This window comes from Bufo bufo, chromosome 11, assembly GCF_905171765.1.
Source record: "Bufo bufo chromosome 11, aBufBuf1.1, whole genome shotgun sequence".
Taxonomy (NCBI): Eukaryota; Metazoa; Chordata; class Amphibia; order Anura; family Bufonidae; genus Bufo; species Bufo bufo.
This window is the reverse complement of record NC_053399.1, coordinates 7,368,413-7,386,410: the sequence shown is the minus strand read 5'-3', so window position 1 is coordinate 7,386,410 and position 17,998 is coordinate 7,368,413. Positions and strand designations below refer to the sequence as shown.

The 17,998-nt window shown below is 44.3% G+C and overlaps 1 protein-coding gene across 4 annotated transcripts in view; it reads right to left on the bottom strand.

Annotated features, from left to right (window-relative positions):
• Positions 1-17,260, bottom strand: part of PAPOLA (poly(A) polymerase alpha) — a 28,053-nt gene extending 10,793 nt beyond the window's left edge. Inside the window, exons 1-13 of one of the 4 annotated variants that reach the window (XM_040412645.1) lie at positions 17,088-17,260; positions 8,423-8,590; positions 7,795-7,861; positions 6,762-6,843; positions 6,533-6,642; positions 6,229-6,282; positions 5,516-5,627; positions 4,321-4,410; positions 4,100-4,238; positions 3,270-3,342; positions 2,289-2,409; positions 2,065-2,149; positions 97-367 (exon numbers count right to left, since the gene is read on the bottom strand). In XM_040412645.1, the coding sequence (XP_040268579.1) occupies positions 190-367; positions 2,065-2,149; positions 2,289-2,409; positions 3,270-3,342; positions 4,100-4,238; positions 4,321-4,410; positions 5,516-5,627; positions 6,229-6,282; positions 6,533-6,642; positions 6,762-6,843; positions 7,795-7,861; positions 8,423-8,590; positions 17,088-17,095 (1,287 nt within the window). In that variant the 5' untranslated portion in view covers positions 17,096-17,260 and the 3' untranslated portion in view covers positions 97-189. Of the gene's footprint in view, positions 1-96; positions 368-2,064; positions 2,150-2,288; positions 2,410-3,269; positions 3,343-4,099; positions 4,239-4,320; positions 4,411-5,515; positions 5,628-6,228; positions 6,283-6,532; positions 6,643-6,761; positions 6,844-7,794; positions 7,862-8,422; positions 8,591-17,087 lie in introns of those variants that run through there. The other 3 variants (XM_040412646.1, XM_040412644.1, XM_040412643.1) reach the window with 3 other exon arrangements.
• Positions 17,261-17,998: the final 738 nt, after the last annotated feature.

Here is a 17,998-nt window from a genome sequence, read left to right as displayed (position 1 = left end):
AACCTGCGTTTAAAAAGGCAAATTAAAACACGGACACTTTAACCTTATTTCCTTTTTTTTTTTTTTTTTTGCAACTTTTTTTTTTTTTATTAGCTATTAACATACAGAGATAAAATGTACAACGGTAGAAGCTCACGCACACAAACCAACCCAAAACCAAGTACAAGAAATCTGGCATGCAGAAAAGAGTCAGAGAAAACAGAAATGCTGCATCTGTATAACAGACAGATCAACGGGAAAAGGGTTTGTAAAGTATTTTAATAGTTCTCCAGGAGGCCAAATGCATCTCCCATCAAACGCGGGCGGCATAAACAGGGAGAAGGTGCCTTGTCTTCTAAATGGCTTTTCCATGCTTTTATGTAAGCTACTGGACCCAGCCAGGAATGAAAAAAATGAAATATTATTTTCCCTACATTGTGCACTTGGAACATATCTGTTGAACTTCCCAATCAATCGCTGCACTTAGGATTGTATCGGGCTCTGTTCACACTACTGTCATGGCTTCCCAGTTATCAAACCATTGTCTTATAATTGGTTCCTGGTGTCAAACACAGTAACAGGTATGTGGGTGACAGCGTCTGTAAAAAACGGAAGCCATGACATCAGTGTAAACACGGCCTCTGCTTTGGGTGTGAATGGAGAAGAAAACCTACAACTTTTTAAAGTTACTCAACTTTTCACTTAGAAAAGTCTGTAAGTAAAAAATGTTCAACCAGTCAAGGAGCCAATACCAGTTCCGATACCAGTGAGAGTAGTCCACTTATACCGCAGTATCTGCTTGTACAAGACAGTCAATGGCCTAGATTTACTAATGTGCCTGCACCTAAAATCTGCCTAAATCAGTGCAAATTTGGAGCAACAAGGGTTTCTATTCCTCCCCTTGAACAGGTGGCAGGGCTTAGTTGGAAAGATTCCACCATTTTGTACCAAATTTGCACCACAATTCTGGCGTAAAATTCTCTCAAAAAGTAAGCCAAGCAATAGGTGGTATAAAGCTAGATGAACGCGTCTATCCCTGCTCCACATTTATCATCCAGCCTGTGATGAATCTGGTGCAGGTCCAGACCGCCGCCATTTATAGGATTAGTAAATCCGGGGCCATAACATTAGAAGTAAATGGTTCTATACATTCTTCATCAACGCCATGTATTTTATTATCTGGACCTGCAGCTAGGATTTTATTTATGCCGCACTAGTAATAAGCTGATGTACTATACATGTACCTACAGCCGGCTGACTACCATTAAGGGGTTATCCAGGAATTTGACCTCAGGATAGGTCATCAATATCAGATTGGCAGGGGTGAGACTCCCAGGACCCCCACCAATCAGCCATTTGAAGAGGACACTGTATTCACTGGAGCTCGGGTCTCTACACAGCGCCATCCATTGTATAGTGGCCGTTATTGGTATTGCAGCTCAACCCCATTCACTTTAATGGGACTAAGCTGCGTCTAGGCCACGTGACTGATATACAGTGACATTACTGGCCTAGGAAGAGGCCTAAGCGCTTATGGAGCGCTGCAGCCTCTTAGAACAGCTTATCGGCGGGGGTTCCAAAGGTAGGTCCCCTGACGATCTGATACTGATGACCTATCCTGGGGCTAGGTCATCAATAACAAATTCCCAGATAATCCCTATACTTTGGGTCGGTCATCAATAGGTTATGGGTCCACCCCCTAGAATCCCTATTGATCATTATAGAGAAGGGGCTTGCTAGAATACTTCAGCCATTCATGTCCATCCCAATAGCTCATGCCTATGGCCAGCTTAAAGGCTGACGGTTATTCCTCCCTACACATGCCCGCTGGGACTGACCAGCAAACCTTTTTTCTAGTATGTATGGCCAATTACTGTAACTTACAATGTCATTATGTAATCCTATAGTCCACGTGCATGTCACCAGGATATAAGGTGGTTTATTAACAGGTCACTAGTGGGCAAACAGTATATAATGTCATTGAAAATAATTATACTCCACACATACCTCAGTAAAGAAATTAAATTGGTTTTATTTTTAAGTCCTCCCTCACCAAACAGTGCGGACAGATTATAATATACATACTTGTATTTCTGAAAGAAGTTGGGAGCATCAAAAAGTTTGGACCAATCTGCTTTACCCAGCAAGATCTCATCCGTGATGGCCAACCCTGGGGAAGAAGCAGTTGAACAATATCAATGGTATGATACATTTCAAAACCATGATTTCAGATGGTTATTCGGAATATAAAGGGAGAATATAACTGCCTTGTGTCAGAGCCATAAGGTATTCATACAAACTGGACGTACCTTGCTTGAATTCTTCTACCATGACCATTCGTGTGGACGCAGACACGTTGTAGGTAGAGTTCTGCTGTGGGTAGGCTGGCGTGATGATGGGCATGAGGTGGTATCTGTCACTGGGATTCACCTTCATTTATAAAAAAAAAAATAATAATATATAATATATATATATATATATATATATATATATATATATATATATATATATTTAGCATTTTGGCTTCTGAGAACCCATTCAATAACTGGTCTATTTCTTCATATTTGCAGAACAGCAGTCATTTATGGCATATTCCCATCTTATTACGTGATGACATATTATTAAGATATACCATCACTTTATAGCCAGTGGATCCTGAGAATGAATCGGGGCATTGTATTGATTGTGCACTGTGCCCAGAAGTGTTGCAGCTACCTACAGTGTGGGGAACTCCGACACAATCCCATTCAAACTGGGTGGAAGCGAGCGCCCACCACTGCGCAGGTAAAACCTAGAAGGCATGCTTCACCAGCACTGCAGCCCCTTCACTCTTAGGATCGGCGAGAGTCTCAGAGGTCAGAAGTCCAATGTTCAAGAAGTCTCAGCATTTCCTAAAAGGTAGGCCATCACTTTATAGCATTTCCAGGCTCCTGCATCATCATCTCTCCTGACCCCGCCAATCAGGTAGGTGACGGAGAGGCTAGCAGAGAAAGGCAGCGAAGCAAGGGTGCACAGAGCGACTTGGGCCCACCCTCTGTGCACTTAACTGCTCTTTTGTATATGGATTAAAAGTCCCTTTTCTCCAGAATGAAGCAAAGGATTGCTAAGCAAAAGGCATTACACTTGGTTTAAAGGGAACCAGTGCTGTTTTGGTCAATAGGAGAACAGACCCGTAGCTGTATAACATGCTGTCCCTTCATAAGGCAGCATATTCTGCTGACACATAAAAACATGATTATCCATTTGTTCTCAATTTCTTTCACTATTAAAAATTAGCGCAATATACTGACCCTTGGATCCCAAACAGGTAAATTAAGATTACACTCTTCTGGCTGCTTCAGCAAAACTGGATTTGGCCATTCCCTGCATAGAAAATAAAAAAAGACATTCGAGCACAATACCACAATAATGTATATGTAGGAGACGCACTGATAAATTGACTGTAGACAAAATGACATACTGTCTTAAAGAGGACCTTTCATCAGAATCAAGTATGTAAACTGAATATACATACATGGAGAGCGGCGCCCAGGGACCCCCCTGCACTTACTATTATCCCCGGGCGCGGCTCCGTTCTCCGGTGATAGCCTCCGGTAAAGTCATAGTTAGGCTCCACCCATTTGAGCCTGCCGGCGTCTCTTTCTCCTATGCTGTAGCGCTGGCCAATCGCAGCGCTCAGCTCTTAGCAATGCTATGAGCTGAGCGCTGCGATTGGCCAGCGCTACAGCGAAGGAGACGCCTGCAGGCTCAAATGGGTGGAGCCTAACTATGACTTTACCGGAGGCTATCACCGGAGAACGGAGCGGCGCCCGGGGATAATAGTAAGTGCAGGGGGGTCCCTGGGCGCCGCTCTCCATGTATGTATATTCAGTTTACATACTTGATTCTGATGAAAGGTCCTCTTTAAAGGCAATGAATACCCATTATAAATTAGAATAAGTAGATATAACGGTTTACGTAATCCAAACGGTCTGCATTATAAAACAAAAAGTCTTCCATTTAATACTTCCATAGACCTCAACAGAGCTCCTCATAAATAAACTACATAAACCGTCGTCCTGACGTACACGTTAAACGGATGCCTGAAACGTAATGTTAACAATTTATAAAATACACTCACCACTTCGAAAACACCAGAAAAAACTTGTGGACCAGTGTGGATGCTATTGCGTTTGGATACAACTGGCATGTTCTTGCCACCAACATAGCCCAGGAGACACCACCAAGAAATCCTAAGATGTTGGAGTAGATGTTATGGCCTACGGAAGGGAAAACAGATGGGTCAGCAGAGTTTCTTGGAGGCGTCACTGAAAGAACATTAAGATTTGCTGACTGACTTACGCTTGGCCCATAGTTTAATTGCTCTCAAAGTCAACCTGAAATTATCGATGTTGGGCACTAAATGGAGGATTTCATCGGTTACTCTGCAACCTTGAGAAGAAATAACAATGGGTTAAGGCAGTTTGAGAAATTAAGTTAATTCCAGCAAATTCAAATGTAATCTTACTGCAACATTAACACGCCATAGGAAAAATACAGTTTTGCATATTTACCTTTCAAAAAGGATTATGTAGCACACTGTACACACAGGTTACACAACAGTACGATACTGCATATTTTTTTTACAATATAAGAAGCACCTGACTATAAGACGCACCTAGGTTTTATAGGAGTTTGAAGTTATCCCCTAACCACAGAATAGGGGATAACTATTAGGACTCACACCAATCAAGAGAACAGGGGCCCTGCACCCGCCCCCCCCCCCCCCCCCCGAAATGAACAGGACGGCCAGTCATACATGTGCGTGGATGCTACGTTAATTTCTATGGGAGTTCAGAAGATAGCCGAGCACTGTACTCCGCTATCTCTGAAATTCCCACAGAAATTAATGGAGAGGCTGTATGCATTCCTGACCGGCCGCTTCTTTCATTTGGGCTGCAGGGGGTATGGGGCCCTGTTCTCGTGATCGGTGGAGGTCCCAGCGGTAGGACCCCCTCCAATCTAATAGTCATCCCCTATCCTGTCACTGCTGCTTCTGACACTTATAGGGGACAGTTTATTAGTATTACACACTGTTATGGGGGGGACCACTTTATTAGGGTTACACACTGTTGGCATACGGCACCTTAGCTGGTACCCAAGTACACCAGGCAGAGAAGGCACGTGGGCAGCTGGAGGAAGGCCTGCACCTGCACACCGTCTTCCTCCACCAGCGTAACCACCCACCATCTCAATCATCCAACCAGGCTTTTCTCGCCAACTGACATACGGGAGACAGGTTACAACCAGGTCAGTAAACACAGGCGATATACATCACAGGCCACTATCGGTATGCAGCACAGCATGGCCTGCGATGTACACGTGTTGTGCTGGCCATGTTGCTCTATAAGACGCACTGACAGGCGCCGCGTCCCCCCCCCCCGTTTTGGGGGCCGGGTATCGCTAGTGTGTCTTGCAGAGTGAAAAATACTATATTTTAATAAAGATTATCAAAAGGCTTTTTTTTGGAAAGCAATTTCTTCTGTAGAGCATTTACCATTAAGGCTCCGTATACATCTTATGTCTAAATTCTTCAGCAGGCTGTCATCTCTTAGGTCCAGGTCTTCAGGAATTGTCTGAAGTGCAAGTCTTGCAAATAAAATATCAATCTGAAGGAAAAAAAAATGCAACAAATCCAAATACAAGTAAAGGAAGAAACCTCAAACAGGAACAAGAATAAGATTTTGCCATATTGTACAAAGAGTGCAGTAAAATGTGACACCAAAAAACATTTCCGGGTGACGGACAACTTTTTGCAGTATCTAGGGTTGAATTTACACAGATATTGATCAGCTGTTCTGCAATAGCTCCAGCATTACAACTAGAGGACGGAGCTGGTTACTGCAGCACTGCTCCTATTCAGCGACCCAGCAACACAGTGGACAGAGCTGTGGAGCTGATCGGCGGATACTGATGGCCTATGCCATGGATCCACCCCTTTAATGAAATGATCAAACTATTAAGCTCGGTGCACACTGCGCTCAAACACGACATATTCCTCTGATGTAGTCCACTTTTTGTACACCATTTATTGGCCACAATGTTTTTAGCAATGGTGCACTATATAGGAAAGTTGCAGTTTATTATGGTTTCCTATACACAAGTTAAAAAAATAATAAAAATTTCCTGGCATATTCACCAAAGGGAGGGCTGAGGTGCAGTTTACACAGAACATTATTTATGCAGCAGACAAAATTAAAAAGGAAATACCTCTATTCCATCAAAGCAAAGCTTGATCACAGGTACAAAAGCTTCTTCCACGGCCTATAAAACAGAGGGAACAAAAATCCTACAGACTGTCAGGGAAGTTGACTGTGACCTTAATATCATATCAATCATCTTATTTCCATAATGCTTTCATAAGAATGAAGTCTTGCCAAAAGCACGGCCCAGAATATTTGAGGACAATGGGAAATGTGCAGCAATGTATCAGACTTATAAGCATGAAATCGATATGAAATGTTTTTAAAAAGCAAAGCTATATAGGTGTAGGATAAATTTGGGCCGGACTTACACGGAGATCCTTTACTTCATCTTGCAGCTTCAACTTTTCATAAAAGGAAGAAAAAAAGTCGCTTCTGTCGACATGTCTGGGTGCCACACACAAGGCATCAATATCAGCGCCTGCAAACAGACGGATTACACATATGATTTTCATGGGAAGTCAAATGTGCAATTAGGCTCTTCAGACTTTCCAGTCGAGAAGACTCAGTCGGAATCAGCTTCAGATGAAGCTTACATACCTTTCGTGTGGACGCCCAATCTGTATGACCCAAAAGTGAATATCTTGCCGCCGACATTCTCAATTACAGACTGCGGTAAATTCTGGTGGGAAAAAAAAGAGGGAGGATTTTACAAACAGGAAACACTATTAGAAATGGTAAATTCTATCAGTAAATCTACACCTGCTATCGGCATGATTTCTGGTAAACCTGTCAGGCTGCGGGAGACCCCACCCTCCCATGCCAAAAGTGATGGAGAATGCAAAATGTACCTTGAACAAAAATGTCAACTTTTGTACACCAGAAGACATTGATAAACTTCCCCTATGTATCCAATGTAGGCTTTTTGCTAAAGGGGTATTCCCATCTGGACATTATAACATATCCACAGGTTATGCCAAAAATGTCTGATAGGAGTTAGTCCAAACTCGGGCCCCCACCACTCTTGAAAACGGGGTCCTGTTTCTCTTATCACTTCTATGGGATTTGCGAAAACAGTTGAGTGTGTTCAGTTGGCTTTTTTCTGAACTCCCACAGAAGTGAATGGCGACAACTAGGGATCAGTGAACTTATTATTATTTTTTTCAGTGTACAAAGTTTGGGTTCTCTAAAAATTCTGTTATGGATTCCGCTACCATGGACCATAGCGGTGGTGGCGGAATCCATAACAGAAATTCTTAAATAACCCAAACCTTGTAAACACAAGTTCGCTCATTCCTAGAGACAGCCTCGCATGCCCAGCTACCTGTTTGTTTACAGCAGATCTGAGATAAATAGGAGTTCCAGAGGAAAGATCCGCACCTATCAGACACCTAGGCCAAAGACGTCAAGATGGGACAGCCCCTTTAAGCTGCTTATCATAATGGAATCTCAGCTAGTGTTAAAGTTTGTAATGTCACACAACACAAAGGGGGGGCATCAAAACGAGTGCAAAGGAAAAGTAGAGTAAATGCAAAGTAGAGGAGCCAAGTAAATGGGAACTCCTTAAACAGGTCTGAACACATAAGGTGTGAGCAAGTGACTCACATTCATCGACATTGCTGCGTGACCTTACCTTGAGTTCACTGATTTCACGAATCCATTCTTTAACTAAATTGTTCAGTTTCCCCAAAATTAAAATTCTGTAGGAGAATAGAGTCAAGATTTTATAAGAATCTACCACAGACAAACGGATAGCCTATAACATAACCAGGGTAATGAAAAATCTTCATCTCAACAAATACATTATATTATATACCCAAACAAAATGCCCCAAAAGACTGCTGTGTGCAGAGCTCTGTTCACGTTGGGTGGTGGCTTCTGTTTTGAAAGGATTCATGACTGATCTATCTTTTATAATAGATCCCCTTCTAGTAAGATCTAGGACTCCTCTTACCTGGATAGAATAGTACTGCAGACTGTGCTTATCTGCACGTTAGAGGGACCCGGAAATCTCAAAAGCAAACCCATTACTGGAGAACATACAGGGGGTCCTACACACTCCTGAGCTTCTATCATGATGTTGTAGTAACTATAGACCCACAATTGCAGGTCGCGCTCTGATGTATCAGGACGCTCCTCGTCCGTTCTAGACTTCTCACTAGGCCTGCCTATTTTGTGACATCAGGAACCATTGCACGTTCATAGATCCTTTACATATAAGAAGCCGTACTGCAGGCTTATGGTGGCGGAGCGAGCCTCACCTCCTCTGTAATTCTTCCTCTTCTTCAAACACACCAAAAGGTTTTAACGTTTCTATGAGCTTCTGGGTCAGGGAGCAATCGGTTTCCTTAGGAGCCGCTAAACTGATAGGGGAGGTGATGCCAAAGTTCTTCTGGGCTTGCTGCGGTGTTCCCTGGTTTGTCAGTGGACTGGAAACAAAAGAAGGAAAAATGGATAAGGTTCAAACAGAAAAGATTTCAGAAGACAAGCAGGCGGTTCGGGTGGGTACAATGGTTCTTATCAAACTCTGCACATGTAGACGGGGTACTGAAAATTTGCCAATACCACCCACCAGCTTTCTTAGGACACCCTCGGCCCATCATGCATACTGGCCATTCCCCTCTATTCCAGGTCTCCAGGCGATTTGGGGTCAGTTGTCTGAGATTCATTTACTTTTTTCCTTGGAGGCATCTTCTATAAAGGAGATGGCTGCTTTCCAAGGACAGGGGGAAAGTGCTGTTGTTGGGAAAACCCCTGTCCGCTGTTTACTATTGATGACCTATACTCAGGATAGGTCCTCAATATGGCCTCCCCATTCACTTCTATGGGAAGGCTCCTTCCTATGCCGCCATACTTGTAATTACAGAGCGAACACTCTTCAAACAGCTGATCGGCATGAATGGAGCTCGCCGCCAAAACAACCGCATTCAGATGAATGGAAGGAGTTTTCAGTTGCAGAAATTTTGGAAACAAACCGGCTGTGTGTGAATTCAGCTTAACCCCTTAAGGACCGGGCTCATTTTCACCTTCAGGACCAGGGCATTTTTTGCAAATCTGACCAGTGTCACTTTATGTGGTGATAACTTTAAAAAGCTTTGACTTATCCAAGCCATTCTGAGATAGTTTTTTCGTCACATATTGTACTTCATGACACTGGTAAAATGGAGTCAAAAAAAATCTTTTTTATTTATAAAAAAATACCAAATTTGCCCAAAATTTGGAAAAATTTGCAAATTTCCAAGTTTCAATTTCTCTACTTCTAAAATACATATTAATACCTACAAAAATAGTTATTACTTTACATTCCCCATATGTCTACTTCATGTTAGGATCATTTTGGGAATGACATTTTATTTTTGGGGGACGTTACAAGGCTTAGAAGTAAATCTTAGAAGTTTCGAAGTAAAAGTTTTCAAAAACCAACTTTTTAAGGACCAGTTCAGGTCAGAAGTCACTTTGTGAAGCTTACATGATAGAAACCACCCAAAAATGACCCCATTCTAGAAACTACACTCCTCATGGAATTCAAAACTGATTTTACAAACGTTAACCCTTTAGGTGTTCCACAAGAATTAATGGAAAATAGAGATAAAATTTCACTTTTTTGGCAGATTTTCCATTTTAATATTTTTTTTCCAGTTACAAAGCAAGGGTTAACAGCCAAACCAAACTCAATATTTATGGCCCCGATTCTGTAGTTTACAGAAACACCCCATATGTGGTCGTAAACTGCTGTACGGGCACACGGCAGGGCGCAAATGGAAAGGAATGCCATACGGTTTTTGAAACTCCCAAAAAGTGACCCCATTTTAGAAACTATGGGATAGGGTGGAAGTTTTGTTGGTACTAGTTTAGGGTACATTTTTGGTTGCTCTATATTACACTTTTTGTGCGGCAAGGTAACAAGAAAAAGCTTTTTTGGCACCTTTTTTTTTGTGTTATTTACAACATTCATCTGACAGGTTAGATCATGTGGCATTTTTATAGAGCAGGTTGTCACGGACCCGGCGATACCTAATATGTAAACAATTTTTTTATTTATGTAAGTTTTACACAATGATTTCATTTTGTAAACAAAAAAAAAAATCATGTTTTAGTGTCTCCATAGTCTGAGAGCCATAGTTTTTTTTTCAGTTTTTGGGCGATTATCTTAGGTAGGATCAAATTTTTTGTGGGATAAGATGACGGTTTGATTGGCACTATTTTGGGGTACATATGACTTTTTGATTGCTTGCTATTACACTTTTTGTGACGTAAGATGACAAAAAATGGCTTTTTTTACACCGTTTTTATTTTTTTACGGTGTTCACCTGAGGGGTTAGGTCATGTGATATTTTTATAGAGCCGGTCGATACGGACGCGGCGATACCTAATATGTATACTTTTTTTTATTTATGCAAGTTTTACACAATGATTTCATTTTTGAAACACAAAAAATCATGTTTTAGTGTTTTCATAGTCTAAGGGTACTTTCACACTTGCGTTTTTCTTTTCCGGCATAGAGTTCCGTCACAGGGGCTCTAGTCTATACCGGAAGTATATGAATCGTTTTGACTGATCAGGCAAAAGAGAAAACCGCAGCATGCTACGGTTTTATCTCCGGCGAAAAAAACTGAAGACTTGCCTAAATGCTGGCTCCGCCCTTCCGGTCTGCGCATGCGCAGACTGAAAAAAAGCTGAAAAAAATAAATGCCGGATCCGTTTTTGCCAGATGACACCGAAAAGACGGATCCGGCATTTCAATGCATTTTTTTCGACTGATCAGGCATTTTTAAGACTGATCAGGATTCTGATCAGTCTTACTAAAAAATGCCATCAGTTGGCATACATTTTGCCTGATCCAGCAGGCAGTTCCGGCGACTGAACTGCTTGCCGGATCTCTCTGCCGCAAGTACCCTAAGAGCCATAGTTTTTTCAGTTTTTGGGCAATTATCTTGGGTAGGGTATGATTTTTGCGGGATGAAATGACGGTTTGATTGGCGCTATTTTGGGGTGCATATGACTTTTTGATCGCTATTACTTTTTGTGATGTAAGGTGACAAAAAATGGTTTATATAGCACAGTTTTTATTTTTTACGGTGTTCATCTGAGGGGTTAGGTCATGTGATATTATAGAGCTGGTCGATACGGACGCGGCGATACCTAATATGTGTTGTGTATTTTATTTTTTAAATTTTTATTCAGTGATAAATGTGTTTTTTTAAATCTTTACTTTTTTCACTTTTTTTTGACCCAGACCCACTTGGTTCTTGAAGATCCAGTGGGTCTGATGTCTGTATAGTACAGTACACTATATAGTGTATTGTACTGTATTTTACTTACACTTTGTCTGAACAGATCTATGCCTTTAGCACAGATCTGTTCAGCACCATGGACAGCAGGATGCCTGAGAAGGCGTCCTGTTGCCATGGGAACCTTCCCCGTCTGCCACAACTGAGCAGACGGGGAAGGAAAGGGCTCCCTCCCTCTGTGACACCATCCTGTCTGGGGGCTGCAATGACACATGACACCCCCCCTCGGCGTTGTGACAGGATGCCCGCTGAATGATTTCAGGGGGCATCCTGTTCCGATTAACCCCCGCCGCGCAGCAATCGCGTTTTAAACCCACGACGAACCGGTACGGCATGTGTCCTTAAGGACTCGGGAAACATGCCGTACCGGTACGTCATGTGTCCTTAAGGGGTTAAAGAGTGAGATCTTGAAATTTATGGGATCTAAAAAATAAATTTAAAAAAAATATGAAAGCTGGAAAAGCTTTACATGATACAACATTTCTAGAAAACCTCATTACTGCCACACAAGAAAGTGGAGAAACCTTAAAACTAATGATCAGACGCCACAGCCAGATCTCAGACTTTATATTAAAGGGCTTTTCCAGGATCTTAGTACTGATCTTCTATCCTTAGGATAGGTCAGCAATATCGGATCAGAGGGGGTCCGACTCTTGCACCCTCTGATCAACATTTTTTCAGGAGGTCTGGCGGCAGCGGATCCGCACAGCTCAGACGCATTATACCGAGGCAGCACAGCAGTAACCGCTCTGTCTACTACACAATAGATGGAGCTACTGTAAATCAGCTGTTCTGTGGAGGTGAGGGAGTCAGACCCCCACCAATCAGATACTCCTGTCCTGTCCTAACGACAGGTCATCAATATAAAAAGGTCCTGGAATGTCCCTTTAACAGGCAAAAAATGATCGGAATGAATATATGGTGTGTAAAAATGGGATTTTGGTCAAGTATCTTCAATGTGAACAGGTCCAAACCTTTGTTCTGTCAGGACTCAGGACAGTGCGCTCCTACATGACTCTCCCAGGATGCCGCAGAACTACAAATCCCAGGGTTCCATGTATTTTAAGGGGTTTTTCCAGGACTTCGATACTTAGGTGGTCATTTATTAAGTTTAAATACGCGTATATTAGGTGCATTTCAGACGCACATTGCGGCACAACAATCTGCAACTTCCCCCCCGCTCACGCCAGGTCTAAATAAGTGGGCGTGGTGTGGGCGGGGAAGGGGGCGGACCTTCAGACCATATCATTTACCATTTTCTGTTTCAGGCATACAAAAAAGGTCTTAATTTAAAACCGCGAGGAAGCAGTCTGACATTTAGAACTTCCAATTATTTATTCCCAGCAGGTTCGTTCATCATCCACGCACTGGAAAGCCCTTTAAGATCAGGGGTTATTACATGTGCAATACCTCAAATGTAATATCTTGTGAAAAGCCCGTGTGGCTTGTTCTATACAGGGAAGACCATCAGAATCCACTATACACAAGAAGAACCTTCTACTACCGAATCCCTTTCACAACTGCAGACACGTAAAACCTCCGCTTTACCACCTCCGCAAGACCGCGACACCCGGGGCGATCACAAGGCATTTAAAAGGGGTTCCCGGCTCTTTGAAACCAATGGGCTATTCTTAAAATAAGCCGATGGGGATCCAACTCCTGGCACTGACGCTGATCAGCTATACACCAGGCACGGCTTCGCGTGTTTGGCAGAAGATCAGCTCCATTGACTTGCATGGGCCAAAGTGGTCATAAGCTGCAATACCAGGCACAGCCACTACTGACGGTACGGAGCTGTGTTCAGTAAACCACGAAGAGGACGCTGCCTCTTTAAAAAGACTTCAATACCCACCAATCTAATATTTACGCTGCCCAAATACAGTACGGCCGAGCAGGTATCGCTAACGGCCGGGGTGCTGCTATTTCATACAATTAGCAGTAAAGTGCCTGCAGATCCTGTGGCCGGGCCGAACCGCGTGGGAGCACCCTGACGGCTCTCCACACAATCACTCGCTCGTCACAGACCACGTCCCCTCGCGTACACACAGGCCTCTGCTGGAAACAGCACTAAAGATCCCATGTACGAAAAAACCTCACGTCGGTAAACGGAGGTAAACCAGTATCGACCGCAGCGGACAATTTTTCTGCCCTTGTAAAACATCCTTTATCCGAGGGTCAGAGCACAAAAAGAATATTCCAATATTCACACAAAACCCACGAAGGATCATTGCTAGACTTCTACGGTGGACAGCAGGACGTTCAGCAATATCGGCGTTTCTAGATAAACTGAGGTACAACTAAGGCTACTTTCACACTCGCGTTTTGTGCTGATCGGTCATGGACGGATCCGTTCAGATAATACAACCGCCTGCATCCGTCATGATCCGTTTGTATTATCTGTAACATAGCCAAGACGGATCCGTCTTGAACACCATTGAAAGTCAATGGGGGACGGATCCGTTTTCTATTGTGCCAGAGAAAACGGATCCGTCCCCATTGACTTATATTGTGTGCCAGGACGGATCCGTTTGGCTCCGTTTCGTAAGACGGAATGGTGACTGATCGGAGGCAAACTGATCAATTCTGAGCGGATCCTTTTCCATTCAGAATGCATTAGGACCAAACCGATCCGTTTTGGACCGCTGAGCCCTGAACGGATCTCAGAAATGGAAAGCCAAAACGCCGGTGTGAAAGTAGTCTAAACTACTGACCGAGAACCCCGCACCTTCAGCGGCTGCCGTCACAAACTGGGGTTTTCTGGAGTTTTTAGCAGCTTTTTTAGGCAAAAAACACCAGACAATGAACTGAAGTCTGCGGGAAATATTACAGGCAGAGCAAAAACATCAAGTCGGGTGTTTTTTGAGGCCTTTTTGTTTGGCTGTCCCGGCCACCGCATCAAGAGATGAGTAATGCGAACATTACCAAAAAACAATGACTGTACAAGCGCCTTCTATCGCCTCCAGTGGGGAATCATTGATATCTAACACATGCAGGAAGGCAGGGAGAGCAGAGGCAGGCTGAGACATCCGCCAGTCTTCCAGCTGCTCAGGACAGACTGTCCATTCAGTTTTCTAATAAAAGTTACCCACTTCCCTATAGAAGTATACTACACAGACACTGTCCCCCGGGGCCACAGGTAACGTGCCGGGCCCCTGGCAGGTATTGTGACTACTGCACAGTCCCGCGTGGGGCCAGGTCTCTTCATGGACAATGTAAGATTGGCCTGGACAGCGATGTGACACCTTAATCAATTTATTGGGTTACCCATGGGTGCATAGAGATCAACTTCTCACCATTTTTAGATTTCAGCTTGCTGTCAGTGAATGCAAATGTTAGAAATAAATACATACATAGGCCTCAAACCCATGTGGATCATTTCTAGCCGATGCAGGGCTCATAACAGCATTTCGGAGATTTCCCGTCCGGAGACTTGCACTTGTCAGGCTCTGGATGTAAACAATAGCAACCATTCACTGACAGCAAGCAGAACTCCAAACGGCGATTACATGAGACCATTTCAGAACTCTTCTAAGGGTACTTTCACACTTGCGGAGGAAAATTCCAGCAGGCAGTTCAGTCGCCGGAACTGCCTGCCTGATCCGTCAATACGGACGCAAACTGATGGCATTTGTCAGACGGATCCGGATCCGTCTGACAAATGCATTGAAATACCGGATCCATCTCTCCGGTGTCATCTGGAAAAAACGGATCCGGTATTAATTTTTTTTTTGCATTTTTTAAGGTCTGCGAATGTGCAGACGGGAAAGCCGGATCCGGCACTAATACACTTCAATGTAAATTAATGCCGGATCCTACGAGTGATCAGTCTTTTTGGCCGGAGAGAAAACTGCAGCATGCCGCTGTATTTTCTCCAGCTAAAAAACGTAAGAGAGACTGAACTGAAGACCTCCTGAACGAATCGCTCTCCATTCAGAATGCATTAGGATAAAACTGATCAGTTCTTTTCCAGTATTGAGCCCCTAGGACGGAACTCAGTGCCGGAAAATAAAAACGCAAGTGTGAAAGTATCCTTACTTTATGATCAGTGGGGGTCCTGATAATTTAGGGGCCACACCGCTGATACCATCACTTTATCGTCACCCAGCCACCACTGAGGCTCACAATGAAGAGATGTGGTCAGTTTAGGGCACTTTCACATTAGCGTTTTTCTTTTCCGGCAATGAATTCCGTCCTAGGGGCTCAATACCGGAAAAGAACTGGTCAGTTTTATCCCGATGTATTCTGAATGGAGAGCGATCCGTTCAGGATGCATCAGGACGTCTTCAGGTCAGTCACTGAATAGCATTTTGGACGGAGGAAATACCGCAGCATGCTACAGTATTATCTCCGTCCAAAATGCTGATCACTTGCCGAAAAGCCGGATCTGGCATTAAAAATACTGCAATGCCGGATCCGTCCTTCCGGTCTGCGCATGCGTAGACCGGTAAAAATTTGAAAAAAGAAATATATAAAGGATCCGTTTCTCTGGATGACATCCGGAGAGACGGATCCGTTCTTGCAATGCATTTGTAAGACAGATCCATCTACAAATGCTGTCCGTTTGGCATGCAGATTGCTGCGAGTGTGAAAGTAGCCTTTCACTAGAATAAAACATCTAAACTAACTATACAGACATGGAGAGCGGCGCCCAGGGATCCCCCTGGGCGCCGCTCCGTTCTCCGGTTATAGCCTCTGGTATCTTCATAGTTAATCTTCATAGCTCCACCCAGGGGAACCTGCCAGCGTCTCTTTCTCCCATGCTGTAGCGCTGGCCAATCACAGCGCTCAGCTCATAGCCTGAGAGAAAAAAAAGCCTCTCAGGCTATGAGCTGAGCGCTGTGATTGGCCAGCGCTACAGCATGGGAGAAAGAGACGCCGGCAGGTTCCCCTGGGAGGAGCCTAACTATGAAGATACCGGAGCCTATACCGGGAGAACGGAGCGGCGCCCGGGGATAACAGTAAGTGCAGGGGGATCCCTGGGCGCCGCTCTACATGTCTGTATACTTAGTTTAGATGTTTTATTCTAGTGAAAGGTCCTCTTTAAAGGGGTTCTCCACTTTTCCTATATTGATGACACAGCCTCAGGACAGGTCATCAATATTATATTGGCAAGCCGTGCAAATCAGCGGGGGTCCTCACAGGATCACGCAGATCTGATATTGATGAATCAATACAGGAAAAGCGGAGAACCCCCTTTAATTCTCAGGACCCCTCCCCTGATCATAAAGCGATGCGGACCCTGACATCAGGAATACCTCTTTAATCTGATCAAAGAGAAAATTGTCATAAATGAAAACCCCTCATTGGCCTTGGTACTAACGCGGCGACCCCAGTGTATACAGACCCTCTGCGGTCAGACACGCAGTCTGTCGCCATAGACACCATGATGGCAGTATTACGTTCAGATACACCTGGGGTTATTAATAGGAGCTGCTGTGTGATTGGACACAATGGCGGAGCAGTCAGGTGACCACAGCCGGTAGGTATATCTCTATATGTGTGTGTATAGAGGTGAGGGGGCGGCGGCAGCACTGCGGGCCCCGGGGGAGCCTGCGCCCAGTACCTCACAGCCGGGTCACCCGCAGGAGCAACTAGTGACGTCATTCCCGCTCATTATCCCCACCCGGCTACTCACAAAGGCATGGTGACCTCACTCCGCCCGCCGCCGGCCGATCCTGGGCATGAGGAAGCCGGCGCTCTCCACAACAAACCCGGCTTGGAGGACAACAATGAGCGACCGGAACCTGCCGCCTAAACGCTTCCCGTCTGTCCCAACATGGCGCCCGCCGCTACCACAGCAACGTTCTGGAATACGTCAACGTCGCGACGCCCGTGCGTCTCCTTGCTTCGCCACGCCCATGATTTTCTCCGGGCATCATGGGAAATGTAGTTCTGTGCCCAGCAGCGGCTCCTAGCGGCCATGAGCGCTGCTTACACCGGAGTGAGGGGCTGTTCACATCGGGTTGTGCAGCTGCCATGAGAAGAGCTCCTCCTGTAACCACAGGGCTCCATTCACCTGACAGGAGGAGATTTATCAAACTGGTGGAAGCTGGTTTCATTGTCCGCAACAATCTGAGCCCCTTCTGCTGATAAAGGGGATGATAAATGAGGTGTAACATGCGCCAATTTGATAGCCCCGCCCACTTTGACATTTCTAACTCATTTCTGGCATGATGCATTCTGGAGAAAACTATATATTTGGCGCAAATCAAAACACCAGTCTCTTTGGCGCATTTTCCGTCATAATTCTGGCGCAACATGGTTAGTAAATGTCTCCCACTGACCTGACCGTCTGGTTTAGTTCTGTTCTTTACGTCTGAAGACTTGTTTATGTCTGGAAAAAACTGCTTATTCATTCCCATAGACTTGCACTGGAGCCATACAATTCTATGATAGACAGAAATTGTAACAGTGTATCTGTTTAGGCTGTGCTTCTCCACTTCACTCCACCCAATAGAAAGCTTTAGATTAGCTGTATATAAGGAGGGCGGTCAGAGCCCCTAGTTGTCTGCAGATAGGGACCAATTTGATAGAAGAGACTCTGCC